This window comes from Lathyrus oleraceus, chromosome 1, assembly GCF_024323335.1.
Source record: "Lathyrus oleraceus cultivar Zhongwan6 chromosome 1, CAAS_Psat_ZW6_1.0, whole genome shotgun sequence".
Lineage (NCBI taxonomy): Eukaryota > Viridiplantae > Streptophyta > Magnoliopsida > Fabales > Fabaceae > Lathyrus > Lathyrus oleraceus.
This window is the reverse complement of record NC_066579.1, coordinates 92,569-113,341: the sequence shown is the minus strand read 5'-3', so window position 1 is coordinate 113,341 and position 20,773 is coordinate 92,569. Positions and strand designations below refer to the sequence as shown.

Below are 20,773 nucleotides of genomic sequence, written 5' to 3'. Positions count from 1 at the left end.
AATATAAAAAATAAATGGTACTCTATTCTTATTTAAACGGACCTTAAATATTAAATTTATTAAACGAAGAACGTATAGTTTACATGGAGAATTTTATATCCTACCTGAACTCATGCTATTGTCAATGCATGGCAACACCAATTTGAATAAAATGTAAACTAATATATATGGATGACTTTGTTGCGATGTTAATACATATTTTGAGAATCTATCTATATGGCTTTCTGTGATGACTCAGTTCCCTTATTCTTGAAAGGGAGTTTGGCAATTGACGAATCGATATCTTGACGTTTAGATCGATTTCTACCATTGTGTTTTTGCTGCTGCTGCTGCTGCCTGTGTTGTTGTTGTTGTTGATAAAGATTTCTAAGCCTTGAGATTTCTTTCTCAAGCACTTCCTGCTCCACTGTAGAATCAAAATTAACCACTTATACATTACCAAAACTTAATGGAGGTTGTAATTATTAAAAAAATGGTAGTACTATACTCACAGCATTTAATGAAGTGCTCTTGAGATAAACTGTCCAAGCGTTGTTTGAGGGCCCTGTTCTCCATACCTAATATCAGGTTTTGCTGATCAAGAAATTCAAGCTCTGCTGAAACTTCATATCCTTCTGCCTACACTTTAAAGAAATCGAATCAGATATCTTTTATTAATCTGTAACACTTCTGTCTATAATAATCTCACCTGTAAAGATTGAACACTTCTTTCTAGTTCTCCAATGTATTGAACTTTCCTCGCCCGGTACTGTTGAGCTGAATGCCTGCATTGCAACCAAATAGAACAAGTGTTTCAGTATCATATCGTGGATGCAACCAAATAGAACAAGTGTTTCAGTATCATATCGTGCATGCAACCAAATAGAACAAGTGTTTCAGTATCATATCGTGGATGCAACCAAATAGAACAAGTGTTTCAGTATCATCAACAATAATGACAAGGCATCCTATATGACATGTATATGTACCTTCTGACACGTTTTGAAGGATCAATTCTAGGAAGTTGTTGGTGCAGAAAGGAGAGTTGTGGGTTTGTTACATTAATATTCCGTTCCTTCCTATCAGGATCTTGAAGAAGTATACTTTTATCATGTAAGTATGCTATTGAGTCACTTGATGATCTTCTATGAGTCCTGCTAGGAGGTTTTTCTTCTACAGGCTCGTCATCATCATCGTCAAGGAGATCTTTCAACCAATAAGGTACATCCTGCTGCTGCTGCACCGCCTCAGATAACAAACTATCTGAATATGTACGTTGATTTAGCCTCATTCCGCCCATTCCTGATACTAATCCATCTATACATAATTCACCTATTTCATCATATCTATTACTACTACTACTACCACTCATTTTATTGTTAGGAGGTAATAAAAATGCTTGTTCAAATTCAGAGTGGTCTCTCAAGTTTGGTACACTATTCCAACTTTGCATTTATTTGTCACCTGTATGATCCTGCAGTGTAGTGCAGATAAAATTGTTACATGTTTCCAAAGGAAATAATAATAATAAAAATGTGCAATTAAACTAACCTTGATCAATTAATACACGCAATGCGTTCTGTTCTGATGTGATTCTTGACAAAACTAATTAGAAGGATGAGATTTGCATACATATCTAAAATTGTATTAAAGACATTGAATAGTTTAAGGAAAAGAATGAGGTGAAGAATGAATGAATTACCAGAGATGGAGGGAGGAGTAGGTGACCTCCCATTTGTGTTTGTTTTCTTTCTTGTGTGATAAGGTAAAGAGAGAATGAGTCCGAAAGGAATGTAGGAAGAGCGTGTTTTGCGTACTTAGACTTTAAAATTGGCCATGTTATTCTTATGTTCACTTACCATTTTTCATCTAAGAAAAAAAAATACTTTTCTTAACACGTTTTTGCATATCAATCAAGTATCAAATTAGTTAAATATTAAAATATTCTATATTAAGCACCGTTTTATATTTTTAACATAACTAATTTATAGATTGTTATAATTTTATTTATTTATTTTCAATTACAATTTTGTCCCTCGTTCAATTTTGTAAGTTTAGAGAATTTTATTTTCGTTGCATGTCGGTGTGATATTGTATTAAATGTTAATTTTTCATCAAAGTGACATCAAAGTTTAATGGTGTATTTGGCTTGTTTAAATGATAGAGAAAAATACAAATATATTTGAATGAATGAATGACACTAATTATCATTTGTGGAATGAAAAAATGAAAGATTTGCTATTTGTGAAGAAATTAGATTTATCTGATTTTGGAACCGGAGAATGAGGGTCATACATCAATAGTTTGTGGTTTTATTCAATAACACGTAAAAGATAATGTTTATAGTAATATTGCTAATGAGACAAATACAAAAAGAATGTAAGAGAAGATAAAATCCTTGTATGTCTCTATAATTATGAAATAATAAGCACATAATTTCTGTTTCAAATCACTTGAGTGAATTTTAAAAGCTCCTTAATTAAATGTTATCATCTTTAACATAGATTTTAACATAGATTTGAGGAGACATTTCAAATATTTATCATGAATTTTGCCTTAAAGTATCATTAATATGCTAAAGCTTACATGTATGAGTTTTTTTTGTCAATGTCAAAATCCATTCTCTTAATAGACCTCTCTACTCGAAACTCCTTTCAAGGATATCATCGGTCCATCAAAATTTATATTTATTACTTATGATTTTCTCTTCGTCAACTCTTTTTTTGATAGGTGTAAGCTCACTTTTTTTTGATAAGCAAAACTTGTATTAAAAAGAAAGAGTACTAGAAGATCTCAACCCTTACAAGAGGATGATAATGCAAATGAAAATGCTGAATCAAAATAATAAACTAAATAAGGATTCCAACCGAATTCATAAGATAAATCAATAGATTGATGCACCAATCGGCCAAACACCAAGCAATTGCACCTTTGTTCCTAGCTACAAACCATTCCCAAGCCAATACTTTGGCCATATCCACCAAACCATCAACCTGAATGGAAGCTCCTTTCAACACCATTTCGTTCCTACTAGTCCAAATTGCCCAACAAATTGTTAACCAACCTAGAAGTCAATTTGTTAACCAACCTAGAAGTCAATTTTTTTATTAACTCTACCTTTAATAGAAGAGAAAAAACTAGAGAAGTATGTGCATGAAAAATCCAACTAAAGGTGAAAAGAAATGTCTAACCAAAGGTAGATCTTCTCACAAACTCTAGTCACCATCCTGCATTCAGCAGAAAGATGAGAGATAGATTCATCATCAACCAAACAAAATGGACAAAGCAAATTGTTATTTCCATGAATGATTCATATGCTATAGCTAATGCTACTCTAGTGAGCATATAATTCAGCAACAACCTCCAACCAAATCTAAGGATCTTGCTTGACGCGTTCATTAACCAAAGCCTATACAACAAATGAATTGTATTTTCCTCAACATGCACATCAGAGTCAAATATTGATTGCAGAACTTGATAACAACTTTTAACCGAGAAACCTAACTTGTTCCTCCACCACACAAACACATCTTCCTCCAACGGTTTCACCTGCAACATAGTAAGCAAAGATTCCAATTTGTCATTGATCAATGCATTTTGATGCATATTCTTCTAGAATTATACTTAGAAATTTCTCTAGTTTGTTTTGCTTATTTTACTATTTTATTATGTTTTTAGATTTGAGTTCATGTTTGCCTTTAATCTATTTTCGTTTTTTGTTTTCAGTTTTAACGGTTATTTGATACTTCTTCACTGTTCGGATCATAACTGGAGCTACGTGATGTCGTTTTGCGCGTTCTGATATGTGTTAGAAAGCTAAGAGATCGAGTTACAACTTTCGTGTTGTAGCCAAAAGCTTATTCGAAGTGCAAAAGTCTCACATAATTTGTTGAAATTTTGTACTTTAGAAAATAACATATATTGGGTCATTTTTGGGTTGGGTTTATATTTTCTGACCCAGTTTGAATTATAAGTGCAATCCTTATTTTGTTTAAAAGGAGCATCCGCGTTATTGTAGCAGACTACACATTATTCACGATAACTTTTTGCTTTGTACGATTATGAACAAGAACTAATCTTCTAGAGTCAATATGTTGTAACCGAGTTTCCAAGACTTTGAGGTATTTATCCTATCAATTAAATTTCGCTTCTCTTTCAATTATATTATATGAAAATTCATTTGCTTAATCTGTATTTTATTGAATGATTTTGATTAAATTCGTATGAAAATGAAAAGTTGAAAACTATGAGACTTTTAGACAAGATTGAGAGTAAAATTGTTTTAACGTTAGATATATGGAGTGCTAGCAACCAAAAGAAATGATATATGACCATTATAGCTCACTACATGGATGATGATTGGCATATGCAAAGTCATATTTTATTCGTTTGAAAACAGGATAGAATGTCTATACATCTTTTTCTAGAATAAGCAAGTGGGAAAGTGCAAAAGTAATAAATTATAAATCTTTAATCGTGTAACTGAGATGTTTTTCAGGTACACAATATCCCACAACAACCATATTTTTTCTTTAATTTATGAAATAAAACTATCTTTGAAGAAGTGTGGGACTTGCTCTATTGAAACAATTAAAAATATATCTTCTAAAATGATATGTAAGTTTAACAAATATTGGTTGGTTATTCATGGAATTATGCGCCTTGCAATAGTTTTGGATCCAAGATATAAAATGAAGTTATTAAAGTACTTATTTCCTTTACTTTATGGAAGTACATCTTCAACTGAAATTAAAAACATCAAACAATTATGCTTCTCATTGTTGGAAGAATATATCAAGTCAAAATCAACAGGATGATTGAAACTTCAATATAAAAGTCAAATGACATTGATTCATATTTAGATAGTGTTTTTAATAACGATTATCTTAGTGGTTATGACTCATTTGTCAATGATACTAGTGATATATTTTTAATTAAAATTTGAGCTAGATATCTATTTCGAAGAGAAGGTATTTCATGGGAGTGTTACATTTGATACATTTAGATGGTAGAAAACAAATGGGATTAAGTATCTGACTTTGCAAAAAAATTCTAAGGATATTTTGACCATCTCAACTTCAACGGTTGCTTCAGAATATGCTTTTAGCAAACTTCGTGAAGATACTTTGGAGGCACTTATGTGTGCACAAAGTGTGATGAAGAATGAAAAGAAAGGTAAAAAAAATTACATTTATATATTTCTTCAGTGAAACTTTTGTTTAGACTTTTTTTGCAGCTTCTATTTGTATGATCAGACCAAAACAATATTTGCATGTGAAGACAAGCGATTACATTCTTTTCAAGATTCTGATTCTAAAGAAGATGTAAAATAATTTTTAAAAAATATTATTATGTCACACAAGGCTGGTCAACATTTCACTTAAATGTGAAATCAACATTTTTGAATGGTCCCATAGATGAAGTTGTAACACCCCGATTAAAATAAGAGAATTATTTAATTGAGTTAATAGTATTTTATTAATTTAATTAAATAAAGTTGAATTATTGGATTATTATTATTATTATTATTATTATTATAGATATTATTTATTTTAATAATAATTAAATAAATAATATAATTGGAATATGAAGAGTGGAAGGGTAAAAGTGGAATTGGGTAAAAGAGGCCAAAGGAGATAACTGAAGGTTTTCATTTTCACGTTTTTTGCCTCAGAGTCAGAAAAGGGAGAAGCGCTGAAGAGAAAGAGAAGGAAGAGGAAAAGACCAAAGATTGCTCAGAGCTTCCTTCAATCCAAAGAGGTAAGGGGTCTGAACCTTATTAAACGATAATATGCGAGCAATTACATGATATAGGATTGGGTTGTTGATAAATTTGGGGAATTTAGGGAGATTGGGAAAGTTGTGGTTTTTGAGGGAAATTGTCCGATCTGTGAGTATGGTGGCGTTGTATACATTGTAATCGAAGTATGTTGTGTATGTATGATTGTTAAATGTTGATATTGGGTTGTAGGCTTAGAAGCCGCGCGTCCACTGTTTCTGCGCTTAAAATCTTGTTTATGCACATAACAGCCAAATGACGTTCGCCATTATGCCTTTGGCGCTCGCCATTTGGGCCTTTTTTCAGAATAAGAGCGTTTAACGCTAATGGCGTTCACCATTAGCCTAACGGCGTTCGCCATATCAGTTTGACAGACAGTTTTCAGAATAAGAGCGTTTAACGCTAATGGCGTTCACCATTAGCCTAACGGCGTTCGCCATATCAGTTTGACAGACAGTTTTCAGAATAAGAGCGTTTAACGCTAATGGCGTTCACCATTAGCCTAACGGCGTTCGCCATATCAGTTTGACAGACAGTTTTTCCAGAATAGGAGCGTTTAACGCTAATGGCGTTCACCATTAGCCTAACGGCGTTCGCCATATCAGTTTGACGGACAGCTTTCGCGTTTTAAACTCCCAGATGTGATATCGTTGTAATGTTGTTGTTGTTTTGTTGAGTTGTATGTCATGCTATTAATGATGATGATAACATGACTATATGATGCTGTTGTTGCTATGTTGATTATGATGCATGTTTGATGTGCATGCATTCATGAAAGGCCGATGCCTAGTGATGAACGGACTGAGTTCCAATGATGTTGTTGACTCCGGGCTTGTTGAGAGGCTTGGTTCCTTATGGGGAACTCGGATTCTATGGTGGTGAATCTGGGAGTAGTGATCCTGTAGTGGTCACAAAATGGGTATACCGAGTCGTGTTGAGTCATGCATGGGTGTGTGCATTGCAATTGATGTGTTGTTTTGTTGATATTCATGAGTTTGTTGATTATAATGATGATTGTGATGATCCGTGTTGACATATGTGCAAATTATTCATATTATATTCTGTCGTTATATTATTGTTTAATAATGTAATTCTCACCCCTTCTGCATGTGTTTATGTTCATCTATGATGAGCAATGTGCAGATAATGAGGAGTAGCTTTTGTTGAGGTGAAGAATAAGCGTAGAGTTATTCTACAGAGTCGAGTCAATGCTCTGGTCATGTGACACCGGGGTTATGGGATTCAATAGAGATTATATTATTAGTTAAGTTGTGTATGAAGACTAAATTATTGATATGTTTTGTTGAAACATTTTTATAAATCGTTAATTGTGTTGTTGTCCGCTGCGAAGTTTTATTAAAATAAATGAAAAATTCTTATGTTGTAAAGTGATGAGTGTTAAGTTGAATGAAATGTAAACTCTTCTACATGTTGTACTCTGATAAATTCTTTAAATATGTCGTTTGGGTAGAAGGGTGTTACATTAGTGGTATCAGAGCATAGTCAGTCCAGTCGAGTCATAATGTGATGTTTTCCCTGTTGGTCGATTAGTGTAAATGACACTGGTGCTACTCATTCGTTTATTTCGTATGAGTGTGCGACCAGGATTGGTGTGATTATGTCGTCCCTAGGCGGAAGTATGGTGATAGATACTCCTGCTAATGGTTCTGTGAAGACTTCTGTTGTCTGTCGAGGTTGTCATTTGACGATCTTTGAGAGAGAGTTCGTGATTGATTTGGTGTGCTTACCCTTGCACCAAATTGATATTATTCTGGGAATGAATTGGCTAGGATTCTATGGCGTGTTCATCGACTGCTATAGGAAGACGGTGCGGTTCTCTGAAGTTGGTGAGAATGATGAGGCAAGATTTCTATCTGCTAGGCAGATAGGGGATTTTGTGAAAGATGAAGCTCAGGTATTCGCTTTATTTGCGTCTCTACAAGCGGATAAGAAAGTAGTGAGTGTAGATTTGCCTGTTGTCTGTGAATTTCAGGATGTGTTTCCGGAGGATGTAAGTGATTTACCTCCAGAACGTGAAGTCGAATTTGCCATTGACTTAGTACCAGGTACGAGTCCAGTGTCGATGTCTCCTTATAGAATGTCGGCAACTGAATTAGTTGAACTGAAGAAGCAACTTGAAGAATTGCTTGAGAAGAAGTTTGTGCGTCCAAGTGTTTCTCCTTGGGGTGCACCAGTATTGTTAGTGAAGAAGAAAGAAGGTACGATGAGGTTGTGTGTCGATTATCGGCAGTTGAATAAGGTGACTATCAAGAATCGGTATCCATTGCCGAGGATTGATGATTTGATGGACCAGTTGGTTGGAGCTCATGTTTTCAGTAAGATTGATTTGCGATCGGGTTATCATCAGATCCGAGTGAAGTCAGATGATATTGCGAAGACTGCTTTCCGTACGAGGTATGGTCATTATGAATACACTGTGATGCCGTTCGGTGTATCTAATGCTCCAGGTGTGTTTATGGAATATATGAATCGTATATTTCATCCGTACCTTGATGATTTTGTTGTGGTGTTCATAGATGATATATTGATATATTCTAAGACGGAAGAAGAGCATGCAGGACATCTGAGAACTGTTTTGCAGGTGTTAAGAGAAAAGAAATTATATGCAAAGTTATCTAAATGTGAGTTCTGGTTGAAGGAAGTGAGTTTCCTTGGCCATGTGATTTCGAGTGGTGGGATCTCTGTTGATCCTGCTAAAGTTGATGCTGTGTTACAGTGGGAGACTCCGAAGTCTGCTACTGAGATACGCAGTTTTCTGGGGTTAGCTGGTTATTATCGCAGATTTATTGAAGGCTTCTCTAAGTTGGCATTGTCGTTGACGCAGTTGACTAAGAAGGGTCAAGTGTATATGTGGGATGCAGCTTGTGAAGCGAGTTTTGTTGAGTTGAAGAGGCGGTTGACCAGTGCTCCAGTGTTGATCTTGCCTAATCCTGGTGAGTCCTTCGTTGTTTATTGTGATGCTTCTTTGATGGGTCTTGGTGGTGTTTTGATGCAGAATGGTAAAGTTGTAGCTTATGCTTCTAGACAGTTGAGAGTTCATGAGAGGAATTATCCTACGCATGATCTAGAGCTTGCAGCTGTTGTATTTGTGTTGAAAATGTGGAGGCATTATCTGTATGGTTCCAGATTCGAAGTGTTCAGTGATCACAAGAGTCTGAAGTATCTGTTTGATCAGAAAGAGTTAAATATGAGGCAGAGAAGGTGGTTAGAATTACTGAAGGATTTTGACTTCGAATTGAGTTATCATCCCGGTAAGGCTAATGTAGTTGCAGATGCGCTGAGTAGAAAGTCTCTACATATGTCTATGATGATGGTTCGGGAGCTTGAGTTAATTGAACAGTTCCGTGATATGAGTTTGGGTTGTGAAGTTTCCGCTGATAGTGTAAAGTTGGGTATGCTGAAGTTGACTAGTGGAATTCTGGAAGATATTCGGAATGGTCAGCAAGTTGACGTCGCTCTAGTTGATCATATTACTATGGTTAAACAGGGTAATGGTGGTAATTTTGAGATTGATGAGAATGGCATCCTGCGATTTAAAGGTAGAGTTTGTGTTCCTGAGGTGTCTGAATTGAAAAAGAGTATTCTTGAAGAGGGCCATAGGAGTGGATTGAGTATCCATCCAGGTGCAACTAAAATGTATCAAGATTTGAAGAAGTTGTTTTGGTGGGCTGGTATGAAAAGAGATGTTGCTAAGTTTGTGTATGCCTGTTTGACTTGTCAGAAGTCAAAGACTGAACATCAGAAACCGACAGGTATGATGCAACCTTTGAAGATTCCTGAATGGAAGTGGGATAGCATTTCCATGGATTTTGTGACGGGACTGCCGAGGACGGTGAAAGGTAATGATTCTATTTGGGTGATTGTGGATCGATTGACTAAGTCGGCGCATTTCTTGCCGATGAAGATTAATCACTCTTTAGAGAAGTTGGCAGAGTTGTATATTGAGGAGATAGTGAGGCTGCATGGTATTCCATCCAGTATTGTGTCTGATAGAGATCCCAGATTTACTTCTAGATTTTGGGAAAGTTTGCAGAAAGCGTTGGGGACTAAGTTGAGGTTGAGTTCAGCTTATCATCCTCAGACTGACGGTCAGACTGAAAGAACTATCCAATCCTTGGAGGATTTGTTGAGAGCTTGTGTGTTGGAGCAGAGTGGTTCTTGGGATAGTTATTTGCCGTTGGTGGAGTTTACTTATAATAATAGTTTTCATGCTAGTATCGGTATGGCTCCATATGAAGCATTGTATGGTAGGAGGTGTAGAACTCCATTGTGTTGGTATGAGTCAGGTGAGAGTGTTGTACTCGGACCTGAGATTGTGCAGCAGACGACTGAAAAGGTTAAGATGATTCAGGAGAAGATGAAGATTTCTCAGAGTCGTCAGAAGAGTTATCATGATAAGAGGAGGAAGGCACTTGAGTTCCAAGAGGGAGATCATGTGTTCTTGAGAGTTACTCCGACGACAGGTGTGGGTAGAGCTTTAAAGTCTAAAAAGCTTACTCCGAGGTTTGTGGGTCCGTATCAGATTTTGAAGAGGGTTGGGGAAGTGGCGTATCGGATAGCTTTACCGCCGTCGCTTTCTAATCTGCATGACGTGTTTCATGTATCTCAGTTAAGAAAGTATATTGCGGATCCGTCGCATGTTGTTCAGTTGGATGATATCCAGGTGAGGGATAATTTGACCGTTGAGGTGTTGCCAATTCGGATAGATGACCGAGAAGAGAAGACCCTGAGAGGTAAGAAAATTGCTCTAGTGAAAGTTGTTTGGGGAGGTCCAGCTGGTGAGAGCTTGACTTGGGAGCGTGAAGATCAGATGAAGGAGTCGTATCCGGCTCTATTTGCTTGAGGTATGTTTTCGAGGACGAAAACTTCTAAAGTGGGGGAGAGTTGTAACACCCCGATTAAAATAAGAGAATTATTTAATTGAGTTAATAGTATTTTATTAATTTAATTAAATAAAGTTGAATTATTGGATTATTATTATTATTTATTATTATAGATATTATTATTTTAATAATAATTAAATAAATAATATAATTGGAATATGAAGAGTGGAAGGGTAAAAGTGGAATTGGGTAAAAGAGGCCAAAGGAGATAACTGAAGGTTTTCATTTTCACGTTTTTTGCCTCAGAGTCAGAAAAGGGAGAAGCGCTGAAGAGAAAGAGAAGGAAGAGGAAAAGACCAAAGATTGCTCAGAGCTTCCTTCAATCCAAAGAGGTAAGGGGTCTGAACCTTATTAAACGATAATATGCGAGCAATTACATGATATAGGATTGGGTTGTTGATAAATTTGGGGAATTTAGGGAGATTGGGAAAGTTGTGGTTTTTGAGGGAAATTGTCCGATCTGTGAGTATGGTGGCGTTGTATACATTGTAATCGAAGTATGTTGTGTATGTATGATTGTTAAATGTTGATATTGGGTTGTAGGCTTAGAAGCCGCGCGTCCACTGTTTCTGCGCTTAAAATCTTGTTTATGCACATAACAGCCAAATGACGTTCGCCATTATGCCTTTGGCGCTCGCCATTTGGGCCTTTTTTCAGAATAAGAGCGTTTAACGCTAATGGCGTTCACCATTAGCCTAACGGCGTTCGCCATATCAGTTTGACAGACAGTTTTCAGAATAAGAGCGTTTAACGCTAATGGCGTTCACCATTAGCCTAACGGCGTTCGCCATATCAGTTTGACAGACAGTTTTCAGAATAAGAGCGTTTAACGCTAATGGCGTTCACCATTAGCCTAACGGCGTTCGCCATATCAGTTTGACAGACAGTTTTTCCAGAATAGGAGCGTTTAACGCTAATGGCGTTCACCATTAGCCTAACGGCGTTCGCCATATCAGTTTGACGGACAGCTTTCGCGTTTTAAACTCCCAGATGTGATATCGTTGTAATGTTGTTGTTGTTTTGTTGAGTTGTATGTCATGCTATTAATGATGATGATAACATGACTATATGATGCTGTTGTTGCTATGTTGATTATGATGCATGTTTGATGTGCATGCATTCATGAAAGGCCGATGCCTAGTGATGAACGGACTGAGTTCCAATGATGTTGTTGACTCCGGGCTTGTTGAGAGGCTTGGTTCCTTATGGGGAACTCGGATTCTATGGTGGTGAATCTGGGAGTAGTGATCCTGTAGTGGTCACAAAATGGGTATACCGAGTCGTGTTGAGTCATGCATGGGTGTGTGCATTGCAATTGATGTGTTGTTTTGTTGATATTCATGAGTTTGTTGATTATAATGATGATTGTGATGATCCGTGTTGACATATGTGCAAATTATTCATATTATATTCTGTCGTTATATTATTGTTTAATAATGTAATTCTCACCCCTTCTGCATGTGTTTATGTTCATCTATGATGAGCAATGTGCAGATAATGAGGAGTAGCTTTTGTTGAGGTGAAGAATAAGCGTAGAGTTATTCTACAGAGTCGAGTCAATGCTCTGGTCATGTGACACCGGGGTTATGGGATTCAATAGAGATTATATTATTAGTTAAGTTGTGTATGAAGACTAAATTATTGATATGTTTTGTTGAAACATTTTTATAAATCGTTAATTGTGTTGTTGTCCGCTGCGAAGTTTTATTAAAATAAATGAAAAATTTTTATGTTGTAAAGTGATGAGTGTTAAGTTGAATGAAATGTAAACTCTTCTACATGTTGTACTCTGATAAATTCTTTAAATATGTCGTTTGGGTAGAAGGGTGTTACAGAAGTCGTGTATGTCACACAATCTCATGAGTTTGTGATACAAGATAAATCAAAGAAAGTGTACAAGTTGCACAAAGCCCTCTATGGTCTCAAACAAGAACCCATGATATGGAATAAGAAAATCAACTCATACTTAGTCAAATTGGGATTCATCAAATGCAGGTTTGAATATGATGTCTACGTACAAGTTATGACACAAGATATAATCATCATTTGTTTATATGTCGATGACTTTCTAGTAACTAGAAATAACATGAAGAACTTTCCGAAGTTCAAAGAGATAATGAAAAGGAAATTTGAAATGTCAGATCTGGGAAACTTATCATATTTCCTAGGCATGTGCTTTCAAATTATAAAGTAAGGTACGGTGTTGCATCAAATGAAATATGTCAAAGAAATATTCAAGAGATTCAAGATAGATGATTTGAATTCTGCATCCTCACCTGTCGAACCAAATATGAAACTGGAGAAGAATGGAGAAGAGGACAAGGTCGGTGTCACTTTGTTCAAACAAATTGTAGGAACTCTGAGGTATATGTGCAATAACATACCTGATATAGGTTTCACACATGAAGGCTGCAAGAAGAATCCCGAGATACTTAAAAGGATTGATAAATTATGAAATCTTGTTGGCAGGAGAGTTTGAAAGCAAAGAATATTTGATTAATTGCTATTCAGATGCTGATTGATGTGGAGATAAGGAAGATCGAAGAAGTACAACTGATTATTTATTTCAAGTATTTGGTGCCTCAATTTCATGGTGCTCAAGAAAGCAACATGTGGTGGCATTATCACCATAACATCCTATGTTGTTTGTCAAACAATCTGGATTAGATTTATGCTGAATGAGATAGAGGTTGAAGTGAAGAAACCTCTGGTGTTGCAGATCGACAATAAGGCAGTCATTAATCTTGCAAAAAATCCAATTTTACATGGAAGGAGTAAGCACATTGAGGATAAATTTCACTTCTTAAGGGATAAGGTAAATCAAGATGAACTTGAAGTGAGACATTGCTCGAGTGAAACACAATTGACCGACAGTTTCACTAAAGGATTGAAGATCAATAGATTTCTGACTTTGTCAAAGAAATTAGGAATAATTCAGATGATTATGATTGATTTGTGTTTGAAAATTTGAATTATAAAAGAGTAAATTGTGATATAATCCAAATTAGTTAATTACTTAGTTCACAAATTAATTAATTTGTTATATTAGTTACTTTGAGTGCAAATAATTATATTAGTTATTTGGGGTGCAAATAACCTACTTTAATTTTAATTTTTTCTAATACAATTACTTTCCACTTTCTCTTTTTCTCTCTTTCATTCCTTCCTCACCCAAGTGCTTATGAACTAACATTACCATCCCCAATTTCAGAATCCTTAACATTTTATCTTGCTTGCTTAAGTGATCTATAAATCATTTTACCCTCCACATGTATACCATATAACTTATCATATACTAAATCCTAATATGATTGAGAGACGGTTGTTATCTTATCCTAAATTCCAATTGCACGATAAATCACTTGCTATTGGTGTGTCATGTATGATCATCTTTCATAGTCTTGATTTGAAAGATATTTCCGATACTGCTGTATGAACATAAATCTCCCATTAGAAATGCTAAAAGGAACATTTCCCCCTACTTCAACCTTGTCATTCTTTGTACATTTTGTATCTATTTTAATATAGATGATACTCGTGTATGAAACAAGAGGGACCACTTATATCAGTCATGTGATCTCAAAGTATGGTGCCTCAATATCCGTTTCCTCACTCTCTTACGCCCCTTCTCCAAATGAAGGAGTTTATAAAAAAAAAACATCGATGCCAAAGGCATGGTTTACAACATGGTTCTAGTAAGACGTGAGAATGTGCATATACATGTGATAAGTGCCAAAACTACTTAAAATACAAAAACACTTGTCAACTTAATTTGAAGGTAATCAATAGAAAAATATCTAATTTATCATTAAAACAAGATAAAACACATATATAAACTTTTTAATTGGATATTCACAAAGTATTGGTAAAAAGAAACAAAAAAACACACAAACAACCCTCAAGATCTCGCCAAGCAAAAACAAAGACCCTTCCGGAAGATATTCTCGCTAAGCGAAGACAGGGTCTCACTAGGTGAGCAATGGTGGTATAATATGTCTTGAGAGCCAAGTTACTTCAAAGACAAGCAAGAAACCTGCCAAGCGAGGAATGACGGTTTTGCCTAAGTTACGAATAAAGTTAGGATTTGCTCGCTAAGTGAGAATGGACGGGATTGCCAAGCGAGGTATGGCGGATTGTCTACCCAAAGTGTGTCACGATACCTACACTATTTAGGAAAAACTTTCAAATAAGTTTGCAATAAATCCTGTTTTTTTCAAGTTAGGAACTAAAACAAAGTGGAAGCCTGCTCCACTTTCTTTTCCCATTCATGCACACGCCAAGCTTATTTTGGAGATGACTCAAGCTTGGCCGCATTGCTTCTTATTTGTGCTCGCTCGCTGAAAGAAAGGGCTCCTTATATAATAACAAAAATACAGATTACCTAATATAATGCATCAAAAAGGTCGGCGCAATATTGGATATACAACCTTCATATATCACCATCTACAAATCAATCTCACAACCATATAACATTCACAGTTCCATCACGAGAACAAACCAAATCACGAATGGATCACTTATTTTAGTACTTAGCAGGTTGGATTTGCAAGCATAGGCATGAAAAACATAAACTAAACATTCTTGATACCACAATTTAAAGCTTGGCAAACTTCTTTTCTTTCAAACTTTCCACAGTCTCTTTGATGCCCACTTCCAAAGGAATGTATTCGATTCCCAAGCTCTTCACTTTTTCTTTGGAAACCTGATATACAGGCACATTTGGCTTATCATCTGCACACCTGGTTATAGTGTTGACAAAGTGAAAATGGTATTAGATCAATCTAAATAGGTAAACTTGAATTATTTAAATCATATAAATGTAAATGCAGAAATGAACAGAATGTTAAATCATGTAGGGCTCATGTTATAGTTTTCGCATATTCAACAACAGTTGTAGGCCTTCTTTCAGAAACAATTAATTCAGCAATGAATTCAAATTAACAGTTTAATATAAATTTACAATTTAGCATAACAATAAATATACAGAAGACATAAAAATAGAGGAAGGTTCAAGCCATAGTGCCTTTCAGGTTACCTAAAATGATATAGGTGCTAAAGTTATTGAAAAACAAATTAGCAAAACTTTGGTGAAACTGTGTGTTGTATGCTGGGGGTCCAGAAGCTAATTAACATAAGGTATATACCAAAAGGTGATCAGATCCAAATAATAGGTTATCAGGCAACATAAAGCAACCTCCCAACTCACATTCATCCAAATGGATGTGCTCAGTCACAAGCATACGTATACAAAGCAACAAATCAAAAGAATCATTTGGGCATGTGCTCAGTCACAACCAAAAGTTTCAAAATTTTCTTCCTACTCTGTTTTGTTTTTTTGTCTATTTGATGGATTTCAACTTCAAGAACAGCAATAAATAAAGAAAGCATGCACAGAATATCCTTAGTAATACTAGTATGCTTAATTGTAAATTCACCGACACTCCTATTGATGGCAGGGGGATCCCAATGTCAACCTTCTTACATGAGCAACAGAAGGTCTACTTCAAGTAATTGTGACTTGATTTGGAGAAATTAAATTTCATTAAGAAGCTTTGATTGATTAGGTCCTCTGGGAATTTAGTGTGATAATCAATCAACATTGTATTGTTCTTCAAACTTCATGTTTCATGAGACAAAAACGTTGAAGTTGATTACCACTTTATCAGAGAGAATATCCTTTCAGGCATTCATTAAAATCACTCCAGTGAGCTCCAATAATTAGTTGGCTAGAAAATTCACCAATTCTCTCGGGAGATCTCAGATTAATTATACATACCAAGTTGGATGCAATATTATGCTCTATCTAGAAGGCGATTATAGTCATAATTAGATTTAATCTTTGTTTATTACTACTGATATAATTTCTCTGATACAATCTTGTTATGTAAAGCAAGGCCTTTTTCTAAAATATTCAACTCATTCAATGACCTCGCAATTGTTGTATGTTTTGTGCAATTGCCTTATTCTGAAGCCATAAATAAACAACCCTGAAACAAATATTAGTGATGACTGACTCCATTCATTTTTAGCAACGAGAGTAATTGAGTTACAAACAGGTTATATAAAGCTTTAAAGAATGCAGCACATCAGATAAAAATTGGCAGTCATAAGGAACAAAAATTATATGCAATCTTTCAGTAATTTAAATTATTGATCTTACTTCTCTGGGAGTTGTAGCGAAGGGTACAGTTCACGTAAAATCTTCACAATTTCTGAGTGGTGCACGACTCTCTCAACCAAACAATGTCTTCCACTAGCCGAAGCATTCTCGTACGCCAGAATATGGGCATTTGCAACATCTTTCACATTGACCCATCCAAAAGCAGCATTTGGAAATGTCTCTGCACCTGTATCAAGGCAGTGAAAGAGCTTCTGTTATCTACAGAAGGACAAAACTTGTCCTATGAAAGCCAAATATATTTGAAGCACATAGGAACCACTTTTTATTAGTTAAAACGCAATAAACAACTATCGACACATTGCAGGAAATTCAATGGCATATACGAAATAAATAAATTAAAAGGTTAAGCAACAATCAAACTAAAAATAACAGGAAACATACTCTCATCCAGCTCAACAAAAACTGTTACGATTAAAATTAAGCAAGGATCAACAAGAAGCTGGAAATAAAACGAAATAGTCTCTCATATCATCCAGATTAAAATGCACTTTCCTGAATGTAAAAACAGATTGTACAGCATTACGTGTAAATGGAAATAAAATACCATTTATCAGGCTTAGAATTGCAGCAGCACTTGTGTTTAGGACTGGTTGCAAGAGAGGCCCTATGACCATTGCTGGGTTAATAGTAACCATGTCAATGTTGTTTTCTTTTACAAATTTCCAAGCAGCATCTTCAGCCAATGTCTTTGAAAGCACATACCACATCTGAAAGCATCAATAGGAAATAGAAAGTCAAATGATGCAAAAGAAAGCATAACTTATTACATGATAAATCTTAAAATTGTCTGCATGAATATAAATAATGGGTGGCCCGATAACGAAAACCTAATAACAGGTGACCCAACCGACCTTGGATAGGCTGTGATACCATCTTTGAATTGTGGTTGAGCCTAACTCAAACTTACAAAACCGGTTTGTAAACTAAGGATTACCCCCTTATAAATATATTTCCAAGTCATATCTCATCTGATATAGAACTCTTCAACGATAAATCATTAGACACACTTTGCAGACATTGGAACAAAAGCATTAGCATTGTATTACAATAGCAATTGTGTAATGCATATAAGATTGAAACACTAGGTCCCGCTTAAGTCTTGTGTTTATTTCTTCCATTTCAACCGATAAAATAAGCGCATTAGACAAAGCATTATGAAAGTTTTTGAAAATGCATTTGAATATAGATTGAATATTTTTGGAAATTTTCAAAACACTGTTTTTAGTATTTTCCTAAATACATTCTGTCTATCCCAGTTAAAAAATAAAAATAGAAAATATTGCAAAATAACAATTAGTAAAAAGAATCAAAGCAATATAAAAAATTCAGTCCATGTTTGGGTTGACTATGAGATTGACAAAATCACCCTAAACCACAGAGATTTTGACACAAACTACACCTTAAAGCTTACAAAAACCCCGGTGTCAACCCGCACTTATCAGAATCTTGAACAAAATGTCATTTGAAAATTCCAAGTTAGAGAATATGGTGTTAACATAACTCTTTTGCCAATATCATAATTCATTCAAACAAACACTTGGTGAGTTTGACCAAAATCAGTAATCACTGAAACAAACACTTGGTGAGTTTGACCAAAATCAGTAATCACTGAAACAAACAGTTGGGGTGCCAATCAAACCAAATAGATAGAGACACATACGTTTGATTCCCTAGAGAGATCAGGATCCGTAAACCAAGTCTCATCAACAACAACATCAGGAGTCCGTGGGTTTCGGTTGTAAGCAACAGCAGCCATAGAAGAGGTTAAAACAACACGCTTGAGAGATGGTGATTTAGCACATGATTTGAGAACATTGAGAGTCCCTTTAACCGCAGGATCAATTAACTCAGCCTGAGGATCCTTAACATCATGATAAAAAGGAGATGCAGTATGAAAGACACCATAACAGCCTTGAACAACAGAATCAAAGGAACCTTCTTCGAGTAGATTTGCTTTGAAGAGTTGCAGTCTCTCCTTAGCACCATCAAGTTTAAGCAAGTGATCGATCTTTTTGGGATCATCTGAAAATGCAATATTGATTATGAAATGGAATAGAACATAATAGAATAGTGAAGAAAAGAGATATAATACTTGGGTCTCTGACGGTGGCTTTAACGGTGTAACCACCGCGGAGAAGAAACTTGACGATCCATGAAGCGATGTAACCGGAAGCACCGGTGACGCACACAACCTTTCCTACGCTGCTGCTCATTCTCTCTGTCTGCGCTTTAGGGACTGTTTTTACTAACTAAATTCCAACACGCAGGTCCTTATTTAGACCCATTTCGCAAAAACATTTATGTTCGATTGTAGTTCAATTTTTAATTACCATATTGGGTTTGAATCGGAATCAAGTTGTCAAATCTAATACGTACTAGTACTATTGCTTTTGACAATTCAACTAGGACATACAAACAAATTTTTATTAATACTCATAAATATTTTAGAATATAAAAAATCAACATTGATTTTATATATATATTTTAAAAAAGTATTTATCATTATATCAAAAGAACAAATTTATTTAAAGAATATTTTATGTACATCAATAGATTTAAACATACTTTTTTTAATATTTTTAAAGTGTATGATTGATTAACATATTTATAATTATTTTATTTTAAAATATTATTTACTATTAATATAAATGATTAGTTCATTGTTGAAAGCTTCTGTCAATAATCGGTTGTATTTTGATTATCAAGGTGAGGCAAATAATCAAATATGGATATCACATTTATAATTTATAGATGATTCTTTGATCTGGGGTGAAAAGAGTTGGGTAAATATAAAAGTAATCAAAGTCAACTTAAGATTATTTGAGCTGTTTTCACAACTTAAAGTCAATTTTCATAAAAGTCTTTTGGTAGGAGTTAGTGTTACTCATTCTTGGGTAATTGAAGTTGCATGTGTTCTTAATTGTAGATCGGAGATTTACCTTTTACTTATTTTGGCCTAGCAAATTATCTTTTTAACTTCTGAACCTCTTCGTCAATGGCTACTCTCTTCTCCTCGTCCACCTTGAACTTTCTCTGAGAGACTGGCTTCAAAGTGGAATCTATGGTGAGGCAATGACAGACAACTCTAGTATTTATCCCTGACATGTCAGAGAGTACCCAAGCAACATAAGTCTGTATTCTTTCTTAATAGAGCGACCAACTCTTCCTCTTAGTATCAAATAGCAAGGTAGCTTGATGATTTGATAGTACAAGGGCCCAATTTGAACCTCTTTTAGATCCTCTATGGGAGTGAGCCTTCGTCCTCCGCCTCCAATATGGGATTCCAATTTGCAACATCTATTTCCTATATGTTTGGTTGTGAGGCAATAACATGTTATCTTCTCATTTCCAGTATGTTCTGATAGCATTTCTAGGTGATCTCCTGGTCCCCTTGAACTACCCAATCTCGCCCATTGAAAAGTAAGTACTTCATGCTGAAGTAAAGGGTAGACAAAACTGCCTTTAACAGGTCAAAGTTGCGTCACACCAGAACATCGTTGTATGGTAATGAGGCATTTACTATAAGATATTTTATCTTGATCGTTTGCGTTCGCCTATAACTCGAACTTGGTTTCAAGCTTTATGTGACCTTTCCCTTGTATCACCTGAAAGACCAACTAAGAAGCCTTGGAATGCTCGGATGTCGCTTGGGAAAAGCTGAAGCCTCTCAAAGGCACTCTAGAACAATACATTTTTGAGCTTCAAGGGTCAATCCTTACTTATTTTACATCCCAATTATTGTACCTCATATTGATGACTATAGGATCAATGTTATGAGAAGGTGATTCGAGTCTCTAGATCCTTCTCCAAATCTACTTCAGGACTGACGAGTACAACACTTGCCATTAAGATTTGTCGGGCATACTTCTGGCGGAAAGAACTGAGTTATCCACCACCTGTGAAATCTCTCGTTATGGTGTTAACAATGAG

At 35.4% G+C, this 20,773-nt stretch overlaps 2 protein-coding genes across 2 annotated transcripts; both read right to left on the bottom strand.

The window, feature by feature from the left end:
• Positions 1-23: 23 nt before the first annotated feature.
• On the bottom strand, positions 24-1,801 carry LOC127115329 (basic leucine zipper 6). Its single transcript, XM_051047148.1, has 5 exons — positions 1,531-1,801; positions 969-1,453; positions 689-764; positions 492-618; positions 24-406 (listed from the first exon to the last, which is right to left on the bottom strand). Exons 2-5 carry the CDS (start codon positions 1,430-1,432, stop codon positions 213-215), a joined length of 861 nt encoding a protein of 286 aa, XP_050903105.1. The 5' UTR covers positions 1,433-1,453; positions 1,531-1,801; the 3' UTR covers positions 24-212.
• A 13,248-nt stretch (positions 1,802-15,049) lies between these two features.
• On the bottom strand, positions 15,050-19,251 carry LOC127091765 (phenylacetaldehyde reductase). Its single transcript, XM_051033288.1, has 5 exons — positions 18,936-19,251; positions 18,504-18,865; positions 17,388-17,550; positions 16,823-17,009; positions 15,050-15,401 (listed from the first exon to the last, which is right to left on the bottom strand). The coding sequence occupies exons 1-5, from the start codon at positions 19,054-19,056 to the stop codon at positions 15,257-15,259; spliced, it is 978 nt and encodes a 325-aa protein (XP_050889245.1). The 5' UTR covers positions 19,057-19,251; the 3' UTR covers positions 15,050-15,256.
• Between the last annotated feature and the right edge of the window lie 1,522 nt (positions 19,252-20,773).